We start from the raw sequence: 23,231 nt of genomic DNA on the forward strand, positions 1-23,231 counted from the left end.
TCACACACACACACACACACTGTATATTAACAGTTACAGCTGTTAGTTACAGATTCACACACACACACACACACTGTATATTAACAGTTACAGCTGTTAGTTACAGATTCACACACACACACACACACTGTATATTAACAGTTACAGCTGTTAGTTACAGATTCACACACACACACACACACACACTGTATATTAACAGTTACAGCTGTTAGTTACAGATTCACACACACACACACACACACACACACTGTATATTAACAGTTACAGCAGTTAGTAACAGATTCACACACACACACACACACACACACACACACACACACACACACACACACACACACACACACACACACACACACACACACACACTGTATATTAACAGTTACGGCTGTTAGTTACAGATTCACACACACACACACACACTGTATATTAACAGTTACAGCTGTTAGTTACAGATTCACACACACACACACTGTATATTAACAGTTACAGCTGTTATTTACAGATTCACACACACACTGTATATTAACAGTTACAGCTGTTAGTTACAGATTCACACACACACACACACACACACTGTATATTAACAGTTACAGCTGTTAGTTACAGATTCACACACACACACACACACACTGTATATTAACAGTTACAGCTGTTAGTTACAGATTCACACACACACACACACACACACACACACACACACACACACACACACTGTATAGTCACTTGGCATGAATTCAACATCAGGTGAGTGTGTGGGACCGACTGGCTTTGAACCTGGACTAAGTGCCACAAGACTCTGTTATCCTGCTTAGCTAAAGCCTAGGCATTACCCCGGAGAGCTAACACAAGTCCAAGTCTCAGACTAGGCTACTCGTCAGTCATCAAGCTATCTTGGTTCACAGAACCACCTCCTTTACATGTGAAATGTGCATAGCGCTATAGTGACTTTTCCCATAGACTTGCTGTCTACTATATTGCAGTAGTTAGAGAATGATAACCATTGAGCCATCACTTGTGCTATAGAATCAGTATTTGGGGAGTGTAGCCTATGGGCCCAATGTAAAGCAGAGGAGGGAGGCTATGGATCCCAATGACACACAGATACTGTATACAGTCAGTGTATATCTTAGTCACAGGTGGCTGGGCTGCTACTCTTCATGGATTCATTTGCTGGTCCCTGGCTGTGGTCCATCAACACTAAAAGCAAACACAGCATTTACCATAGCTTATAATAATCCCACAATGTACAGCAATGGTCAAACACAGACACACACATATGTGCACATGAACTGTTTCTCTCTCACACACATGAATGCATTAAAATGAAACATGTGATTCATCGCAGCATGTCTTTAGCCCGTGTAAGTATGCAGTTACACAGCTCACATCACCGACAGACACCGACAAGCAGGCACCGCAACGGTTCTCTTTCTTTCTTCTCCCGCTACTGTTATTGATACACATGCAGATGCGCGACCGGCTCTGCTATTCTGGACAACAAGCGAGCTACATCGGAATAGACTAGACCGACGATGTAGACGCTGTGTAATAGCACATATTGGCTAACACTGATAATGCAGAATAGAATGGGTCCTGTGTCTATTCCTGTTGTGTTTCTCCCATAGCGTACTGTTTTTTTTGTCCATGTCTTGAAAAAATAATTCGGAATAGAACGGCGAATGGCATTCTTTACCGACTCCCCGAGACGCCTTTTCTCGTTGGAATGTGAGTGCGTCTGTTGTGCGTTGTAACCTAACACACATTTTACCCGGGCATGAATTACACATAACGCATGATTATTAACGCACAAAGAAAGGGGGGGAAGACACAAACGTGGCCAACAAGAATAGCAAAAATATATAAGCATCCATTTTCCCTTCTCCTTACCTATGATATCCAGCGATGCCTTTCTTTAACCGTCTCTCTCGGTTTATACTGTACGTTGACATACAGACATAGGAGCAGCACGCGCAGCTATAAACAGAGGCTGCTGGATCATATTCCTACGGTTCCGCAAATAATGCAGAATTTTCTCTCTCCTTCCCAAATCGTTGCAGGAAAAAACGGGGTGCCGCTGAAGACTGTATTGATGCGTACGTTTGCCTCTTCCCCACCCCCTTCTCCCCCGTCTCTTTCTCCCCCTTCCTCCGTCAAGACGACTTGCACTTTTTTGCTGTCGGTACAGTCACAAAATCTACTGAGGGCGAGCAAGGGATGCACTTCGAGGGAGAGAGAAAGAGAGGACGAGGAGGGCGTGATTTGCATATTCTTAAGGAATGGGGGAGCGAGAAGAAAGGGAGGCAGGGCGAAGGAAGAGGCGCAGAGAGGGCCAACACTCAGAAGAGGGAGGGGAGGGAAGGAGAGAAGTCCCTTTTTCAATTTTATCTTCCCCCACTCCAATGTAGGATCACCTTAACTGTGCCGTAGCCCACTATAGGCTACTTTGCATGGATCCTTTATACACACAATAACTCTCAAGTTACAGAATCTTACCTTCAGTCCCTTTGTTCTATAACTTCTCCCCATCATTGTATTGATAGGCACATGGCTACAGCATGCAGCCCAACGTGTAGTCAAACAGCATCATGCCATTATAGCCTAGATAATAGTGCATTCTCAAAGTTTCCGTGTCCATTCTATTCATGCCTAGAACAGGGTTCTTCTTTGAGTGTATAACCCTTTCCCCTAAAACCTAGGCCGAGGCCTACCCCGTTTCTTCTCCTTCCACCTCTCTCTCCCTCTCTCCTTCTCCCTCTCTCCCTCTACCTCTCTCTTTTACTCTGCACAGGGTCGGGGGAGCTACAGTGTGTCCAGTCAAGCGGTTCTGCAAACCACCTCCCTACTCTCTCCTTTCGTTTCTCCTGTCTTTTTAGGAGTTGTGTTTATTATGGGATGTTGGTGGCTGGAGTATTATGGTCTGTCAGAGAGCGGGCGGGAGGAGTGTCTCCATGACAACGGGGTTGCTAAGGGGCTGGGACTGAAGGGGAAGGGTGTGTGTGCAGTAGAAGTGTATGTGTGTGTGTGTGTGTGTGTGTGTGTGTGTGTAGAGGGGGGAGGTGCGTGCAGGCTGAGTATTATGGTCTGTCCGTTGCGAGGTAACTATGCAGAGTTGTGTGAGTGTTACAGAACGCCGAGGGAGGGGGGATTATTCTGGGATGTCTGCCCCCTTTGTGTTTGTGAGGATGTTAGCTAAGCTCTGCTAGCCACTGAGGCTGGGGGAGAGAAGGGGGACGGAGAGTGTGCAACGTGTTTTGCAGGGTCATTAACGAAATATTTTACTGGATATTGTTGCTCATTAATTTATATTAAAGACTAATACCATTGCTGAGAGACAATTATTACACGAAGGAAAGCCATATCTAACAGGGACTACAGTAAGTTTCTCACAAGTCTTAGGGGTTTCACTTGAACCCTGACTGTAACTGTAAGTTTGCCTAAATTGAGTTTGTATCGCGAGTGGGGCAGTATTCCAGAGTACTATAATGTACCTTTCTACTCAATAGACGATGATTGACGGGTGTCCATTGCTACAGCTTCCTGTGCGGTGTGGACAGAGGCATGCCAGTTGAAAACAAATGTTTTTCGATGTAATAAGATAGTTAACATGTCACACCGTGACCTGTCAATGTAATAAATACTTCTTATTATTCGAGAAATACCAATAGGATTGCTAATTCAAGCACATGTTTTTTTTTTCTTTTTACAGCGACCTCCCCTCCCCAGGACACCCCCGTTCCATTCTCCACCACCCACACGTCATTTGCCCTCCTCCCTCACAAGATCGGGTAGGGTTCGGTGGAGGGATTAGCTCTTTTTTAATTTAAATTAATTACTATTGAAATATGTCGGGAAGCGAGGACGAGAGGGAAGACTTGGAACCTACCGGACTTGCACATGGTAAGACAGCGTCAGCGATCTATTTTTTTTCAGAACAAGCTTGCAGGTTGGTAACGTTAGTTAACGTTACGTTAGCTAGTTAGCTGATTTGCTAGCTACTCTAGTCTGGTGCTAGTAGTGACAATTTACATTAGGCAGCCCAGTTCGCTAGCTAGCCGAATGTTTTGCTTCTACACTATCTGGCAAACTTGATAGCACGCTAGCTAGCTACCAATAGAGAGTGCGTAAATATTTGCACTGTCGATGCATGCGTGTTGTTGTTAGAAGTTGCGTCCACGACCATTTGCTGGCAGTCACACCAGTCATGTCTCTGGTACTGAACTGGCAGCTGGCGTGCAGTGCGTTCTTTATATCAAAATGTATCCAAAACACTGTCAATAAAGCTTGTCTGGAGTTGACATTTTTAGAATTTTATACAAATCCCTCGGTAATCTATGAATATTTTTTTTTCTTAATATAATTATCTCGTAATTATCTCAATCAATTATGCATTATATTCAATCAATTCCTGTACCCTTTCCATCGGCAGATGAGGAGGAACCAGAAGAGGCTGTGTCTGACGTCGAGGTCCCCACCAAGTCAAAGAAGAAGAAGAAAGCCAAGAAGAGCCGTGAGAGCAGGATCAGCAAGAGACCAAGACCTGTCAGAGAGGTAGGATGGGCATGATCCTTCCTTACATGAAGTATCCTAGTCACTGATATCAGGGATTGTTCCAAGGAAGTTGGGAGGGAAGAATGCATTTTGAAGTATAATAATAACAATACGAATAGCCCCTAGCCTTTGACCCTTTTGACCTGTCCTTAGTATACTTTTTTAGCATTTGTGAGATGTTTTTCTTCTTCATATTTGCATCTATGTTGACTTATTTTGTTTCCTCTCAGGAGGTGCCAGTCAGCTCACCAGAACCCTTCTTAGCAGTAGAGCAAGTAGCAAGGGAGGAGGAAGAGGGAGGAGGAGGAGGTAGGGCCAGGTCAGAAAGCGAGGGAAGTGATTACGCCCCGAGGGGGAAGAAGAAGAAGCGCTCCAGCTCCTCCAAAGACAAGAAGAAGGGAGGAGGGACGAGTGGAGAGAAGGAGAAAGGAGGAGGAGGCTCATCCAGCTCCAAGAGTAAACGCAAAGAACCAGAACTAGAGAAAGATGAGGATGATGAGGATGATGATGATGAAGATAGCCAGGTGAGGATGAAGGCTACGAGGATGTGGGTGGTGCGGGTGGGGTGAACGAGGGAGTCGTTGGAGTTGTTCTCTGTTTGGATTTGAAGCAGCCCCGGCAATGCACTTAATGACCCTGTTGGCTCAGTGACCCTGAACGTAATGATATCCTAACTCCGCCCCCTCTCTAGGAGCCCAAGAGCTCCACTCAGCTGCTGGAGGACTGGGGCATGAAAGACATCGACCATGTCTTCACTCAGAAGGACTACACCACCATCACCAACTACAAGGCCTTCAGCCAGTTTGTCAGGTTAACACACCTCTCTTACGTCTCATGCTTTCTACTTGCTTTTTGCTATTCTCCTTCTGTTTCCACTGTAGCAGGTTTCAGTACCACTTCACCTGGATAACGCAGCTTTTGTGGATCGGGGGAGAAAGTTACTTCATACCTGTGTGTGACTGAGCTAGCTACGACCAGTCTGAAACTGCCCCTACTTCTACCCCGAACTTAAACTAACATAGCAGGCGTAAAAAAGATGCTTGAACGAAGTCCCCAAATCTGTTTTTCAGAGCAAATGGAAGTTATGTTGAAAATACTGTTCACCTGAAAACCGCAAACATCCACTTTCTGCCGGCCCCCCTGTAGAGTGCCCCAAACTTAACCTCTGCCTCTCCTTTGGCCTTACTTCCCCAGACCCCTCATCGCAGCCAAGAACCCTAAGATCGCTGTGTCCAGGATGATGACTCTGATGATGGCCAAGTGGAGGGAGTTCAGCACCAACAACCCTCTGAAGGTAACACAACCCAATACAAGGCATTGCTATTACATAACATTACATTACATTGCTATAACATGACATTACATTGTTATTACATGACATTACATTGCTATTACAATACATTACAAATGTATTTTGACTATGATTGCATGTTCTTTATAGCAACGGTCCTGATTTCCATCCTGCGTTGTCTAACCCTCTGTAGGGCTGTGCCAGCGCCAACGCAGCCCTGGCAGCTGCCAACGTGGCTGCGGCCGTGGAAAGCATGGTGGTGGCAGGGACAGAGGCAGGAGGGGATACAGGGGCGGGGGGTAGTGCCGCTAAAGACTCCCCTCCAGCTGCACCCGCTTCCGTACCTGTAGCTGTACCCGCACCCCCACTCCGCAAGGCCAAGACCAAAGAGGGCAAAGGTGAGGAACAAGTTAAAGGAATGCTGATGGAGGGAGCATGTATAATATTATTGTTGGGGATTCATTGTAGAATAAGGGAATAATTGAACTCCATCTCCCTCTGCAGGCCCCAATGCTCGCAGGAGGTCCAAGCCCAACCCTAAGCCCGCCCCCAAGCCCAAAGCCAAGAAGGTGGCTCCGCTCAAGATCAAACTGGGAGGCTTCAACAGCAAGAGGAAGAGATCCTCGGTAAGAACATTAACTTGTCTGAGAATCAGCTGATATGCAGTAACCCTTGCCATACTTCTGTCCCACAATTCTATCATTGTATCTTTATCTCTGTTTCTCTCTCTCCCTGTGTTGTCAGAGTGAGGAGGATGAGCTCGACGTGGAGAGTGACTTTGACGACGGGACCTTTGAAGTGTCGGACGGCTCCAACAGCCACAGCAGCCGCTCCAAGAAGAAGGCCAAGACCGCCAAGAAGAAGAAGAAAGGTTGGCATGGGAACGCAACTGTCATCTCTTGACCTCTCATTCTATGTAATGGAGGTGTCTACATGCTATAGCTTGGGCTATAGCATGTAGACTAGTGGTCAGTCACATACCTTAGATCAGGAGAGCTATTGGGGGTGCAGGCTTTTGTTCCAGTCCAGCACTAACACACTTGATTCAACTAATTGTGTTGTTGATGATCATGTGATTAGAGGAATCAGATGTAGTTGCTCTGGGCTGAAACCAAGGACCTGGCTGTCAGCCAATCCTCTGATAATATTAGATGTTTTTAACAGGACCCATCATCATGTACCATCCCCTCCTAACTCCTAACTCCTCCCTCCTACCCCCCCCCGACTAACTCCTCTTCCCTCCTAACCCCCCAACTCCTCCTCTTCCCTCCTAACCTCTTCCCTCCTAACCCCCCCCAACTCCTCTTCCCTCCTACCCCCCTCCTAACTCCTCCTCCCTCCTAACCCCCCCTCCTAACTTCTCCTCTTCCCTCCTAACCCCCCCTCCTAACTCCTCCTCTTCCCTCCTAACCCCCCCTCCTAACTCCTCCTCTTCCCTACTAACTCTCCCTCATAACTCCTCCTCTTCCCTCCTAACTCCTCCCTCCTAACTCCTCCTCTTCCCATCCCAGTTGAGGAGGATGGTGACGGCTATGAGACAGACCACCAGGACTACTGTGAGGTGTGCCAGCAGGGAGGGGAGATCATCCTGTGTGACACCTGTCCCAGGGCCTACCACATGGTCTGTCTGGACCCCGACATGGAGAAGGCCCCCGAGGGCAAGTGGAGCTGCCCTCACTGTGTAAGTACACAATGTACCCAGTCTGAAGCCGGCCCATAGTCCAACCCATGGCTAGGTAGAGTTTACACCATATTGCTTGTATACACTGTATGTATTTTCTCTTTAATGACTAAAGATTGGTGTGATATCCTATTTTTGATGTTGACCTTTTTCTATCCTGGTCCTTCTCTCTTTCACTCCTCCTATCTTTCACTCTCCTTCCCTTTGTCCTTCATCACCCCCCCTTCCTCCCCTCTCTGGTTCTGCCCCCTTTCCCCCACTCTCGCTCACCCTCCATCATTCCACTCCCCTCTCTTCCCATTTTCTCTCAACACCCCCCCCACCTCTTCCCTCCCTCTCCCTCCTCACTCCCCTTCCTGCACTCTCACTATCCCCTCTGCCACCCCCCTCCCGCATTCTTGTCCCCCCCCTCCCCCTCCTGCTCTCTCCTCCCACTCTCTTGTTGTTCCTCCCTCCCTCCCTGCAGGAGAAAGAGGGGATCCAGTGGGAGGCCAGAGAGGAGCTGTCTGAGGGAGAGGGGGAGGACGAGGAGGTGGGGAGGGATGAGGGATGGGTAGAGGAGGAGGATGACCATCACATAGAGTTCTGCAGGGTGTGTAAGGATGGAGGAGAGCTGCTGTGCTGTGACACCTGTACCTCCTCCTACCACATCCACTGCCTCAACCCCCCCCTCCCCGAGATACCCAACGGGGAATGGATCTGCCCACGCTGCATGGTGAGCCCTGCCACCCTGTGTGAGAGAGAGAGACTGAATCTCAACGTATGGGTGTTGGATGTAAATTATTATTAAAGAGAACATGTTCTGTTATACCTGTGTGGGTGGCTACACCTACATCATATGGAATTCTTGATTTGAGTTGAATCAGCTATACAGCTGCCATTTCACTCTCATTTCCGATCTCTCCTCATATACGCTGGCATTGCTTTTTAAAATGTATAATGACGAAAGATTGCAGATAGAAATGCAATATGTAGTGTTGCCTTGATTGACAAAGAAGGTAATTTTTACACAAGATATTTCTTTGTGAATGTATATCTGATTGTTCCTGAATTTCCCTCAGTGCCCGGGCATGAAGGGTAAAGTCCAGAAGGTTCTGACCTGGAAGTGGGGTGAACCTCCGCCCCCTACACCTGTGCCCCGCCCCCTGGACCTCCCAGCCGAGGCCCCAGACCCTGTCCCATTGGCCGGCCGACCAGAGAGGCAGTTCTTTGTGAAATGGTGCAACATGTCTTACTGGCACTGCTCCTGGGTCCAAGAGCTACAGGTAACACGCACAACCAGCAATATGCCACTGTAATATGTAGGCTCAATTAGGGCTGTGGCGGCCATGACATTTTGTCAGACTGTTATTGTCATGCAAAAGTCTGCCGGTCTCATAGTAATTGACCGTTAATTAACATAAACACGTTAGGGGTCAGAATGTGGTCGGACCATCACATAATTGGCATATATATTACTCTTACAGAATTTCCACGTTGGCGAGGATATTGGAAATGTAATCAAAGCCTACTGGATGATTAACTAGGACAGAAGAATTTATAACTGACTTTTTCCGACATAACATAGGTACAGCAGATGCCCTTATTGTATGGGACACTTTTAAATGTGCCTTTAGAGGCCATGCAATTCAGTACTCATCGATAAAACAAAAGCAATTTAGGTCAAAAGAGTCCATATTAACAGGAGGAAATTAAAGGACTAACAGTACAGTTAGATAGCAATAAAAACTGTACCATAGAGGCACAGAATAAGTTACGAGGAAAAACAAAAAGAAATGGAGGAACTTATTCTAGAAAGATCCAGTGTGATATATTATAAAAATAAAGCGAACTGGATGGAATATGGGGAAAATGCACCAAATTATTTTTAGATCAAACAATGTTTTGAAAAATGTGTTACAAATGATGGAGTCACTCATGATTCACCGAAATCATGAGCTGGTGCACGATATCTAAGGAAGTCTCGAGCTATTGCTCACCTGAGGTAGAGGTAGAGTATCGCCTGAGGTAGAGCATCTCATGATAAGCTGTAGACCACACTACCTACAGAGAGAGTTTTCATCTGTATTCTTCGTAGCTGTTTACATACCACCACAGTCAGAGGCTGGCACTAAGACAGCATTGAATGGGCTGTATTCCGCCATAAGCAAACAAGAAAACGCTCACCCAGAAGCGGCGCTCCTAGTAGCCGGGGACTTTAATGCAGGGAAACTTAAATTCGTTTTACCAAATTTCTATCAGCATGTTAAATGTGCAACCAGAGGAAAAATAACTCTGGACCACCTATACTCCCCACACAGAGCCACATACAAGGCTCTCCCTCACCCCCCATTTGGCAAATCTGACCATAATTCTATTCTCCTGATTCCTGCTTACAAGCAAAAATTCAAGCAGGAAGCACCAGTGACTAGATCAATAAAAAAGTGGTCAGATGAAGCAGATGCTAAGCTACAGGACTGTTTTGCTAGCATAGACTGGAATATGTTCCGGGATTCCTCCGATGGCATTGAGGAGTACACCACATCTGTCTCATCAATAAGTGCATCGATGATGTTGTCCCCACAGAGATTGTACGTACATACACTAACCAGAAGCCATGGATTATAGGCAGCATCCGCACTGAGCTAAAGGCTAGAGCTTCTGCTTTCAAGGAGCGGAACTCTAACCGGGAAGCTTATAAGAAATCCCGCTATGCCCTTCAACGAACCATCAAACAGGCAAAGTGTCAATACAGGACTAAGATCGAGTCGTACTATACCGGCTCTGATGCTCGTCGGATGTGGCAGGGCCTGCAAACCATTACAGACTACAAAGGGAAGCACAGCCAAGAGCTGCCCAGTGACACGAGCCTACCAGACGAGCTAAACTACTTCTATGCTCGCTTCAAGGCAAATAACACTGAAACATGCATGAGAGCGCCAGCTGTTCCGGAAGACTGTGCGATCACACTCTCCGCAGCCGATGTGAGTAAGACCTTTAAACAGGTCAACATTCACAAGGCTGCAGGGCCAGACCGATTACCAGCACGTGTACTGCGAGCATGCGCTGACCAACTGGCAAGTGTCTTCGCTGACATTTTCAACCTCTCCGTGTCTGTAATACCAACATGTTTTAAGCAAACCACCATAGTGCCTGTTCCCAAGAACACTAAGGTAACCTGCCTAAATGACTACCGACCCGTAGCACTCACCTCTGTAGCCATTTAAGTGCTTTGAAAGGCTGGTCATGGCTCACATCAACACCATCATCCCAAAAACCCTAGAACCAGTCTAATTTGCATACCGCCCCAACAGATCCACAGATGATGCAGTCTCTATTGCACTCCACACTGCCCGTTTCCACCTGGACAAAAGGTACACCTATGTGAGAATGCTATTCAGCGTTCAACACCATAGTGCCCTCAAAGCTCATCAATAAGCTAAACCTACAAACCTATTCCCCCTCAGGAGACTGAAAAGATTTGGCATGGGTCCTCAGATCCTCAAAAGATTCTACAGCTGCACCATCGAGAGCATCCTGACTGATTGCATCACTGCCTGGTATGGCAACTGCTCGGCCTCCGACCGCAAAGCACTACAGAGGGTAGTGCGAACGTCCCAGTACATCACTGGGGCCAAGCTTCCTGCCATCTAGGACCTCTATACCAGGCGGTGTCAGAGGAAGGCCCTAAAAATGGTCAAAGACTCCAGCCATCCTAGTCATAGACTGTTCTCTCTGCTAACGCATGGCAAGCGGTACCGGAGCGTCATGTCTAGGTCCAAGAGGCTTCTAAACAGTTTCTACCCCCCAAGCCATACGACTCCTAAACATCTAGTCCATGGGCTACCCAGACTATTTGCATTGCCCCCCCTCCCCCTCTTTACACCACTGCTACTCTCTGTTGTTATCTATGCGTAGTCACTTTAATAACTCTACCTACATGTGCAAACTACCTCAACTAACCGGTGCCCCCGCACATTGAGTCTGTATCGGTACCCCCTGTATATAGTCTCGCTATTGTTATTTTACTGCTGCTCTTTAATTACCTGTTGCTTTTATCTCTTATTCTTATCTGTATTTTTTTTTTAAACTGCATTGTTGGTTAGGGGCTCGTAAGTAAGCATTTCACTGTAAGGTCTACACCTGTTGTATTCGGCGCACGTGACTAATACAATTTGATTTGAACTATATTTTGAAAGAGGAGCAAAGTACTTTAAGAATATGTTTTCGTTTGTCTCCTCCATCTTCACTAACCGAAGCTAATTGTATGGATTTTTTGATTTTTAATAATCCAAATTAACATCTGTACAGAAAGACTCATGTGAAGGCCAAATTACAGAGGAGGAACTTCTTGATGCAATTAAAGCCTTTAAGTCTGTGAAAACTCCAGGGCTGGATGGCATACCAGTGGAAGTATACAAAACTTTTTTTGATATACTCAGAGGACCATTAGTTGTTTCATGTTTTAATCACTCCTATATAAACGGTAAATTATCGGACACGCTACAAGAAGGTCTGATTTCGTTATTACTGAAACAGGATCCAAGTGGTATATATAAAGATCCAGTCCATTTAAAAAATATATAATTGGAGGCCTCTTACACTTCAGTGTTGTGATGCAAACATTTTAGCTAAATGCTTGGCGCATAGAATTAAAAAGGTTTTGTCAGATATTATTCATCCTAATCAGACAGTTTTTTTTACATGGACGATACATTGCAGATAATACACTGCTCAAAAGAATAAAGGGAACACTAAAATAACACATCCTAGATCTGAATGAATGAAATAATCTTATTAAATATTTTTTTCTTTACATAGTTGAATGTGCTGACAACAAAATCACACAAAAATAATCAATGGAAATCCAATTTATAAACCCATGGAGGTCTGGATTTGGAGTCACACTCAAAATTAAAGTGGAAAACCACACTACAGGCTGATCCAACTTTGATGTAATGTCCTTAAAACAAGTCAAAATGAGGCTCAGTAGTGTGTGTGGCCTCCACGTGCCTGTATGACCTCCCTACAACGCCTGGGCATGCTCCTGATGAGGTGGCGGATGGTCTCCTGAGGGATCTCCTCCCAGACCTGGACTAAAGCATCCTCCAACTCCTGGACAGTCTGTGGTGCAACGTGGCGTTGGTGGATGGAGCGAGACATGATGTCCCAGATGTGCTCAATTGGATTCAGGTCTGGGGAACGGGCGGGCCAGTCCATAGCATCAATGCCTTCCTCTTGCAGGAACTGCTGACACACTCCAGCCACATGAGGTCTAGCATTGTCTTGCATTAGGAGGAACCCAGGGCCAACCGCTCCAACATATGGTCTCACAAGGGGTCTGAGGATCTCATCTCGGTACCTAATGGCAGCCAGGCTACCTCTGGCAAGCACATGGAGGGCTGTGCGGCCCCCCAAAGAAATGCCACCCCACACCATGACTGACCCACCGCCAAACCGGTCATGCTGGAGGATGTTGCAGGCAGCAGAACGTTCTCCACGGTGTCTCCAGACTCTGTCACGTCTGTCACATGTGCTCAGTGTGAACCTGCTTTCATCTGTGAAGAGCACAGGGCGCCAGTGGCGAATTTGTCAATCTTGGTGTTCTCTGGCAAATGCCAAACATCCTGCACGGTGTTGGGCTGTAAGCACAACCCCCACCTGTGGACGTCGGGCCCTCATACCACCCTCATGGAGTCTGTTTCTGACCGTTTGAGCAGACACATGCACATTTGTGGCCTGCTGGAGGTCATTTTGCAGGGCTCTGGCAGTGCTCCTCCTGCTCCTCCTTGCACAAAGGCGGAGGTAGCGGTCCTGCTGCTGGGTTGTTGCCCTCCTACGGCCTCCTCCACATCTCCTGATGTACTGGCCTGTCTCCTGGTAGCGCCTCCATGCTCTGGACACTACGCTGACAGACACAGCAAACCTTCTTGCCACAGCTCGCATTGATGTGCCATCCTGGATGAGCTGCACTACCTGAGCCACTTGTGTGGGTTGTAGACTCCGTCTCATGCTACCACTAGAGTGAAAGCACCGCCAGCATTCAAAAGTGACCAAAACATCAGCCAGGAAGCATAGGAACTGAGAAGTGGTCTGTGGTCACCACCTGCAGAACCACTCCTTTATTGGGGGTGTCTTGCTAATTGCCTATAATTTCCACCTGTTGTCTATTCCATTTGCACAACAGCATGTGAAATGTATTGTCAATCAGTGTTGCTTCCTAAGTGGACAGTTTGATTTCACAGAAGTGTGATTGACTTGGAGTTACATTGTGTTGTTTAAGTGTTCCCTTTATTTTTTGAGCAGTATATAAGACAAGTACTGGAAACAATAGAATACTATGAAATATCGGGGAAACCAGGCCTGGTTTTCATAGCTGACTTTGAAAAGGCGTTTGATAAAGTAAGACTGGAGTTTATATATAAATCAAATCAAATGTATTTATATAGCCCTTCTTACATCAGCTGATATCACAAAGTGCTGTACAGAAACCCAGCCTAAAACCCCAAACAGCAAGCAATGCAGGTGTAGAAGCACGGTGGCTAGGAAAAACTCCCTAGAAAGGCCAAAACCTAGGAAGAAACCTAGAGAGGAACCAGGCTATGAGGGGTGGCCAGTCCTCTTCTGGCTGTGCCGGGTGGAGATTATAACAGCACATGGCCTAGATGTTCAAATGTTCATAAATGACCAGCATTGTCAAATAATAATAATCATAGTAGTTGTGGAGGGTGCAACAAGTCAGTAACACAAGAGTAAGTGTCAGTTGGCTTTTTCATAGCCGATCTTTGAGAGTATCTCTACCGCTCCTGCTGTCTCTAGAGAGTTGAAAACAGCAGGTCTGGGACAGGTAGCACGTCCGGTGAATAGGTCAGGGTTCCAGCAGGTCTGGGACAACAGGTCTGGGACAGGTAGCACGTCCGGTGAACAGGTCAAGGTTCCATAGCTGCAGGCAGAACAGTTGGAACTGGAGCAGCAGCACGGCCAGGTGAACTGGGGACAGCAAGGAGTCATCAAGCCAGGTAGTCCTGAGGCATGGTCCTAGGGCTCAGGTCCTCCGAGAGAGAGAAAGAAAGAAAGAAAGAGAGAATTAGAGAGAGCATATTTAAATTCACACAGGACACCGGAAAAGACAAGAGAAATACTCCAGATGTGACAGACTGACCCTAGCCCCCCGACACATAAACTACTGCAGCATAAATACTGGAGGCTGAGACAGGAGGGGTCAGGAGACACTGTGGCCCCATCCGATGAAACCCCCGGACAGGGCCAAACAGGTAGGATATAACCCCACCCACTTTGCCAAAGCACAGCCTCCACACCACTGGAGGGATATCTCCAACCACCAACATACCATCCCGGGACAAGGCCGAGTATAGCCCACAAAGATCTCCGCCACGGCACAGCCCAAGGGGGGGCGCCAACCCAGACAGGAAGACCACGTCAGTGACTCAACCCACTCAAGTGACGCACCCCTCCCAGGGACGGCATGGAAGAACACCAGTAAGCCAGTGACTCAGCCCCCGTAATAGGGTAGAGGCGGAGAATCCCAGTGGAAAGAGGGGAAACCGGCCAGGCAGAGACAGCAAGGGCTGTCTCTAAATGCCTGGAATATTTCAATTTTGGAGAATCTCTTATAAAATATGTTAAAGTTATGTATCGTAACCCTAGGTATAAAATAGTAAATAATGGCTACATCTCAGAAAGTTTCAAACTGTCGAGGAGTAAAACAAGGTTGTCCACTATCGGCATATCTATTTATTATTGCCATAGAAAAGTTAGCTGTTAAAATTAGATCCAACAATAATATTAAGGGATTAGAAATCCATGGCTTAAAAACAAAGGTGTCATTGTACGCTGATGATTCGTGTTTTCTTTTAAAACCACAATTAGAATCTCTCCACAGCCTCATAGAGGATCTAGATACCTCTCTGGATTAAACCAAATTATGATAGGTGTACTATATTACGGATTGGATCACAAAAAATTCAACTTTTACATTACCATGTAGTTTACCAATAAAATGGTCTGACGGGGATGTGGACATACTCGGTATACATATCCCGAAAGAAAGAAATGATCTCTCTCCAATAAATTTTTATTGAAAGTTAGCAAAAATAGATATGATCTTGCTACCCTGAAACTCTTTAGTCATATCACAGTTTACCTATTTGCTTATGGTTTTGCCCACACCTAGTGACCTGCTTTTTAAATTATATGACCAAAAAATATTCAATTTTATTTGGAATTGCAAGCCAGACAAAATTAAAAGGGCTTATTTATATAATGAATTTGAATTCAGTGGGCAGAAATTATTATATATTAAAGCATTAGACCCTCACTAAAGGCATCAGTCATACAAAAGTTATACTTAAATCCGAAGTGGTTCTCTAGTAAATTAGTAAGAATGTCTCACCCAATGTTCAAGAATGGCCTTTATTCAGATTATAACTGCTTACTTTCGGTTATTTGAAAACAAAATAATCTCAAAAATATTGTTAGTTTTTAAACAAGCCTTAGAAAGTTGGTTGCAATTTCAGTTTAATCCACCTGAAAAGACAGAACAAATAATACAACAAATATTGTGGTTGAACTCAAATATACTAATTGATTTGTACATTATATCATTAATAGGACTGGTGGAGTTGTCACACATGCAGCTAACACAGACATATGGAAATGTTACAACCAACTAATTGCAGCCTTATCACAAAAATGGAAGAGGCAAGTGGAAGGGGGAAAAGTAAGGAACTTGTCTGTCGGCCCTGCATTAAAGACCAAAAATTGTTAAAGAAAATTGTGATAAATAAAAATATATATCAGTTTAATTTAAGGACCAAATAATTGACAGCTGTGCCATATAATTTGCAAAATAGTTGAGAAGAGATTTTCAATGTACAGTGGCTTGTGAAACTATTCACACCCTTGGTATTTTTCCTATTTTGTTGCCTTACAACCTGGAGTTAAAATGAATTTTTTGGGGGTTTGTATCATTTCATTTATACAACATACCTACCACTTTGAAGATGGCAAATATTTTTTCTTGTGAAACAAACAACATAAGACAAAAAAACAGAACTTGAGCATGCATAACTATTCACCCCCCCAAAGTCAATACTTTGTAGAGCCACCTTTTGCAGCAATTACATCTGCAAGTCTCTTGGGGTAGGTCTTTATAAGCTTGGCACATCTATCCACTGGGATTTTTGCCCATTCTTCAAGGCAAAACTGCTCCAGCTCCTTCAAGTTGGATGGGTTCAGCTGGTGTACAACAATCTTTGTCATACCACAGATCCTCAATTGGATTGAGGTCTGGGCTTTGACTAGGCCATTCCAAGAAATGTAAATGTTTCCCCTTAAACCACTCGAGTGTTGTTTTAGCAGTATGCTTAGGCTCATTGTCCTGCTGGAAGGTCCTGCTCCGTCCCAGTTTCAAATCTCTGGAAGAGTAAAACAGGTTTCACTCAAGAATTTCCCTGTATTTAGCACCATCCATTTTTCAACTCTGACCAGTTTCCCAGTCCCTGCCAATGAAAAACATCCCCACAGAATGATGCTGCCACCGCCATGCTTCACTGTGGGGATGGTGTTCTCGGGTGATGAGAGGTGATGAGAGGTGTTGGGTTTGCGCCAGACATAGTGTTTTCCTTGATGGCCAAAAAGCTACATTTTAGTACCTTCTTCCATGTGTTTGGGGAGTCTCCCACATGCCTTTTGGCGAAACACCAAATGTGTTTGCTTATTTTTTTCTTTAAAATTAAGCAATGGCTTTTTTATGGCCACTCTTCCGTAAAGCCCAGCTCTGGAGAGTGTACGGCTTAAAGTGGTCCTATGGAAAGATATTCCAATCTCCGCTGTGGAGATTTGCAGCTCCTTCAGGGTTATCTTTGCTCACTTTGTTGCCGCTCTGATTAATACCCTCCTTGCCTGGTCTGTGGGTTTTGGTGGGCGGCCCGCTCTTGGCAGGTTTGTTGTGGTGCCATTTCCTTTCCATTTAAAAAAATAAATACAATTTAATGGTGCTCCGTGGGATGTTCAAAGCTTCAGATATTTTTTTTATAACCCAACCCTGATCTGTACTTCTCCACAACTTTGTCCCTGACCTGTTTGGAGAGCTCCTTGGTCTTCATGGTGCGGCTTGCTTGGTGGTGCCCCTTGCTTAGTGGTGTTGCAGATTCTGGGGCCTTTCAGAACAGGTGTATATATACTGAGATCATGTGACAGATCATGTGACACAGGTGGAATTTATTTAACTAATTATGTGACTTCTGAAGGTAATTGATTGCACCACATATTATTTAGGGGCTTCATAGCACAGGGAGTGAATACATATGCACACACCACTTTTCCGTATGTGTGTGTGTGTGTGTATATATATATATATATATATATATATATAATCTCAATATATATATTTTTTTAAACAAGTCATTTTTTTCATTTCACTTTATTATTTGGACTATTTTGTGTATGTCCATTACATGAAATCCAAATAAAAATCAATTTAAATGATAGGTTGTAATGCAACAAAACAGGAAAAACGCCAAAGGAGATGAATACTTTTGCAAGGCACTGTAGCGATTCCATGGAACATGGTTTATGAATTGACATGCAAAATGACAACGGATTCAAAACTTTGAATTTTTCAATTTAAATTATTATACAAAATTCTTGCAACCAATAGAATGTTATATATATATGGGGGATACAAAAAAAACATAAACACCTTTTAGCATCTCCAGACCTCCGCTTCCGGTACCCGGATGTGAGGGTGACCGTGACCCCCAGCTTCTCCATAAAGGCTTTCCAGACCCGCGAAGCGAACTGGGGACCACGGTGTCACGACTTCCGCCGAAGTCGGTCCCTCTTCTTGTTTGGGCGGCGGTCGACGTCACCGGCCTTCTAGCCATCGCCGATCCACTTTTCATTTTCCATTTGTTTTGTCTTTGTTTTACACACCTGGTTTCAATTCCCCAATGTTCATTATTTAACCCTCTGTTTTCCCCATGGTTTTTGTGAGTGATTGTTTTATTGTAAGTTCGGTCCGATGTTTGCGGGCTTGGTATTACTTCATGTATTTGGAAATTTTGAGTAAAGTTCATTGTGTTACTCATCTCTGCTGTCCTGCGCCTGACTCCTCTGCTCCAGCTACACCCAGAACCTTACACGCGGTCGGTAACGATGTCCTCTGGAAGACTGTAGTACCGGAAGACCTGCTGGAATAGTGACCTGGAGAGTGGTAGGTAGTCCAGAGAGAGGGATAAAATTGGGGGGATTTAGAGAATCTGTCAACAACCATAATAGTGGTAAAACCATCAGAAAGAGGGAGATCAGTTACAAAGTTTCTGGACAGGTGTGACCAAGGCCGCTGAGGCATGGGAAGGGGAAGTAGTTTTCCTGCTGGAGCGTGCCAGGGAGATTTGGATTAGGTTCATATTTAGCATGAGTTGACATATGGGGCGACGTCCTGCGCCAAGGTGGGCCACCGGTACTTCTCGGAGAAGGATTGGATGGTGCGGGTAATACCTGGGTGTTCAGCGACAGAGGGATGAGTGCCCAGGTCAACAGCCGATCTCTCACCCCCATGGGGACGTAGATACCTTCTGGAGGGCAGGTAGCAGGAGCAGGTTCCCTCTCCAGAGCCTGCTCTGCTGTGGAGAGGTGTGTGGCCTCTACCTCCATAGGTTCAGGCTCTGCCACAGGACAGCCAAAGGAGGGAGGCGAGTGGCGATGTGGACACCAGTGCTCCCGAAGAAGGTTATCCAGACGGATGGCCATTGACACGAGAGTGTCCAAGGATATGTTGTCATCCCGACATGCCTACTCCGTCTGGACCTCCTCGCGCAGTCCACTGCGGAATAGAGTGTGGAGCGCCAACTCATTCCATCTACTGGAGGCTGCCATATTCTGAAAGGTTAGGGCACACTGCAGTGGTCTGGGCACCCTGCTGGAATTGGAACAGTCGCTCACCTCCCTCTCTGCCCTCTGGAGGTTGGTCGAAGACCGCCCTGAACAGAGCCACGAATCTCTCATAGTAACCCAGTTCCTCCTCTCCTCTCTCCCAGACGGCCGTAGCCCACTCCAGCGCCCATGCGGTCAGCAGGGAAGTGACCGTGGCAACCTTGGACCTCTCGATGATGGGGGCTCCCGTCTGATAGGTGAAGTAGAGGGAGCACTGGAGTAGGAAGCCACGGCATTTCGATGGAGTTCCATCATACTTCTCCGGAAGGGATAGTCAGGCATCGCTGACCTGGGCGGACGGCTGGGTGGGCTGGGGGACTGGCTCACTGTGATGACCCGTGGTAGGAGGCCCTCTGATAGGGGTATGGAGAACCTCGCTGGTGGTGTCGAGGAGGTGGAGAACGCGGAGGACTTCCCTCATGGTCGTACCCAGTTGCTCCAGTTGGTTGTGGTGTTGGTCGATTAGATGACCCTGTTCGTTGACCGTCTTAGAAGAAGGTTTTATCTTCTGCTGCTTCCATATTGTGAGGTGGTATTCTGTAACGTATATGCCGGGTGTCAGGAAACAGGTGCAGAAGGTGAGTTTAATAATCAAATCAAATGTTATTGGTCACATACACATGGCTAGCAGATGTTAATGCGAGTGTAGCGAAATGCTTGTGCTTCTAGTTCCGACAATGCAGTAATATCTAACAAGTAATGTAACAATTCCCCAACTACCTAATACACACAAATCTAAAGAGATGGAATAAGAATATGTATCATGACACAAGGCGAGACCCAGATGCACACACAGGAGGCAGATGGTTGGACTCTTACAATATATATTAATCCAATAAAGTAAGGCAAGAGAATGGTCGTGGACAGGCAAAAGGGTCAAAACCAGTTCAGAGTCCAAAAGGTACCGAAGGGCAGGCAGAATCAAGGTCAGGGCAGGCAGGATGATCAGGCAGGCGGGAAAGTAGTCCAGAGTCAGGCAGGGGTCAAAACCTGGAAGATTATCTTAAAAAGAATAGCAAAAGGAGTACGGGAAAAACACGCTGGTTGACTTGACTAACATAAAAGACGAACTGCCACAGAGAGACAGGAATTACAGGGAAAAATACACTGGGAAAAATAAGCGACACCTGGAGGGGGTGGAGACAATAACAGGAACAGGTGAAACAGATCAGGGCGTGACATGTACGTATAAATATATGGATGAGCGATGGCCGAGCGGCATAGGAAAGGTGCAATGGATGGTTTAAGGTACAGTATATACATATGAGATGAGCAATGTAAGATATGTTAACATTAGTAAAGTGACTAGTGATCTATTTATTAAAGTGGCCAGTGATTTGAGTCTCTATGTAAGCAGCAGCCTCTCTGAGTTAGTGATTGCTGTTTAGCAGTCTGATGGCCTTGAGATTGAAAAACAGTTTCTGTCTCTCGATCCCAGCATTGATGCACCTGTACTGACCTCGCCTTCTGGATGGTAAATTTATTTATATAGCCCTTCTTACATCAGCTAATATCTCAAAGTGCTGTACAGAAACCCAGCCTAAAACCCCAAACAGCAAGCAATGCAGGTGTTCCTGTGACTTTGGGTGCTGTAGGTGTCTTGGAGTGCATGTAGTTTGCCCCCGGTGATGCATTGTGCAGACCGCATCACCCTCTGGAGAGCCTTGCGGTTGTGGGCGGTGCAGCTGCCGTATCAAGCGGCGATACAGCCCGACAGGATGCTCTCGATTGTGCATCTGTAAAAGTTTTTGAGGGTTTTAGGTGACAAGCCAAAGTGACTCTCTGACTGGCCACGTAGTCATGAGTGAACAGGGAGTACAGGAGGGGGCTGAGCATGCACCCTTGTGGGGCCCCAGTGTTAAGGGTCAGCGAAGTGGAGATGTTGTTTCCTACCTTCACCACCTGGGGGTGGCCAATCAGAAAGTCCAGGACCCAATTGCACAGGTCGGAGTTGAGACCCAGGGCCTCCAGCTTAATGATGAGCTTGGAGGGTACTATGGTGTTGAATGTTGAGCTGTAGTCAATGAACAGCATTCTTACATAGGTATTTCTCTTGTCCAGATGGGATTGTGCAGTGTGATGGCGATTGAATCGTCTGTGGACCTGTTGGGGCGGTATGCAAACTGAAGTGGGTCTAGGGTGGCAGGTAAGGTGGAGGTGATATGATCCTTGACTAGTCTCTCAAAGCACGTCATGATGACAGAAGTGAGTGCTATGGGGCGGTAGTCATTTAGTTCAGTTATCTTTGCCTTCTTGGGTACAGGAACAATGGTGGCCATCTTGAAGCATTTGGGGACAGCAGACTGAGATAGGGAGTGATTGAATATGTCCGTAAACACACCAGCCAGCTGGTCTGCGCATGCTCTGAGGAGGCGGCTAGGGATGCCATCTATGCCAGCAGCCTTGCGAGGGTTAACACTTTTAAATGTCTTACTCATGTCGGCCACGGATAAGGAGAGGGTAGCAATGTATTATCCTCAAAGCGGGCAAAGAAGGGGTTTAGTTTGTCTGGAAGCGAGACGTCGGTGTCCGTGACGTGGCTGGTTTTCTTTTTGTAGTCCGTGATTTCCTGTAGACCCTGCCACATACGTCTCGTGTCTGAGCCATTGAATTGCGACTTCACTTTGTCCCTATACCGACATTTCGCTTGTTTGATTGCCTTGTGGAGGGAATAACTACACTGTTTGTATTCAGCCATATTCTCAGTCCTCTTTCCATGGTTAAATGCAGTGATTCGTGCTTTCAGTTTTGCGCAAATTCAGCCATCCATCCACAGTTTCTGGTTAGGGTAGGTTTTAATAGTCACAGTGGGTACAACATCTCTAATGCACTTCCTTATAAACTCACTCACAGAGTCAGTATGTAGATCTATGTTAATCTCTGAGTCTGCCCGGATCATTTCCCAGTCCGAGTGATCAAAATAATCTTGAAGTGTGGATTCCGATTGGTCAGACCAGTGTTGAATGGTTCTAGTCACGGGTACATCCTGTTTGAGTTTCTACCTATAAGACGGTCGGAACAAGATGGAGTCGTGGTCGGATTTGCCCGAAGGGAGGGCGAGGAAGGGCCTTGTATGCATCGTGGAAGTTAGAGTAGCAGTGATCCAGTGTATTGCCCGCGCCGCAATCAATATGCTGATAGAATTTAGGTAGCCTTGTTCTCAAATTTGCTTTGTTAAAAACCCCAGATACAATAAATGCAGCCTCAGGATATATGGTTTCCAGTTTACATAGAGTCCAGTGAAGTTCCGGCGTGTTGTCTGCTTGAGGGGGTATATACACAGCTGTGATGATAACTGACAAGAATTCTCTTGGGAGATATTATGGCCGGCATTTGATTCTAAGGAATTCTAGGTTGGTGAGCAGAAGGACTTGAGTTCCTGTATGTTGTTATGGTTACACCATGAGTCGTTAATCATGAAGCATACACCCCCGCCCCTCTTCTTCCCAGAGAGGTGTTTATCTCTGTCGGCGCGACGCATGAAGAAGCCCGGTGGCTGAACCAACTCCGACAACGTATCCCGAGATAGCCATGTTTCCGTGAAATAGAGAATGATACAATCTCTGATGTCTCTCTGGAAGGCAACCCTTGCTCTAATTTTGTCTACCTTGTTGTCAGGAGACTGGACATTGGCAAGTAGTGTACTTGGAAGCGGTGGGCGGTGTGTACGCCTACGGAGCCTGACCATGAGGTGGCTCCGTCTGCCTCTTCTGCGGCGATGTTGTTTTTGGTCGGCTTCTGGGATTAGATCCACTGTCCTAGGTGGTGGTCCGA

At 46.0% G+C, this 23,231-nt stretch overlaps 2 protein-coding genes across 5 annotated transcripts in view; one reads left to right on the forward strand and one right to left on the reverse strand.

Moving 5' to 3' along the window:
* The window catches only part of LOC106605862 (atrophin-1), a 111,057-nt gene extending 108,231 nt beyond the window's left edge, over nucleotides 1-2,826 (reverse strand). The window contains exon 1 of the mRNA XM_045717746.1: nucleotides 2,494-2,826. The gene's annotated coding sequence lies outside the window, so the exon portion shown is untranslated. The remainder of the gene's footprint in view (nucleotides 1-2,493) is intronic.
* Nucleotides 2,827-3,076: 250 nt separating this feature from the next.
* Nucleotides 3,077-23,231, forward strand: part of LOC106605718 (chromodomain-helicase-DNA-binding protein 4) — a 55,370-nt gene continuing 35,215 nt past the window's right edge. For 3 of the 4 annotated variants that reach the window (XM_045718741.1, XM_045718743.1, XM_045718744.1), the window contains exons 1-12: nucleotides 3,108-3,374; nucleotides 3,707-3,897; nucleotides 4,427-4,548; nucleotides 4,779-5,072; nucleotides 5,240-5,358; nucleotides 5,743-5,842; nucleotides 6,033-6,237; nucleotides 6,344-6,465; nucleotides 6,584-6,710; nucleotides 7,351-7,520; nucleotides 7,987-8,235; nucleotides 8,582-8,785. In XM_045718741.1, the coding sequence (XP_045574697.1) occupies nucleotides 3,843-3,897; nucleotides 4,427-4,548; nucleotides 4,779-5,072; nucleotides 5,240-5,358; nucleotides 5,743-5,842; nucleotides 6,033-6,237; nucleotides 6,344-6,465; nucleotides 6,584-6,710; nucleotides 7,351-7,520; nucleotides 7,987-8,235; nucleotides 8,582-8,785 (1,767 nt within the window). In that variant the 5' untranslated portion in view covers nucleotides 3,108-3,374; nucleotides 3,707-3,842. The other variant, XM_045718742.1, reaches the window with a different exon arrangement.

This window comes from Salmo salar, chromosome ssa05 (genome assembly GCF_905237065.1).
Source record: "Salmo salar chromosome ssa05, Ssal_v3.1, whole genome shotgun sequence".
NCBI lineage: Eukaryota > Metazoa > Chordata > Actinopteri > Salmoniformes > Salmonidae > Salmo > Salmo salar.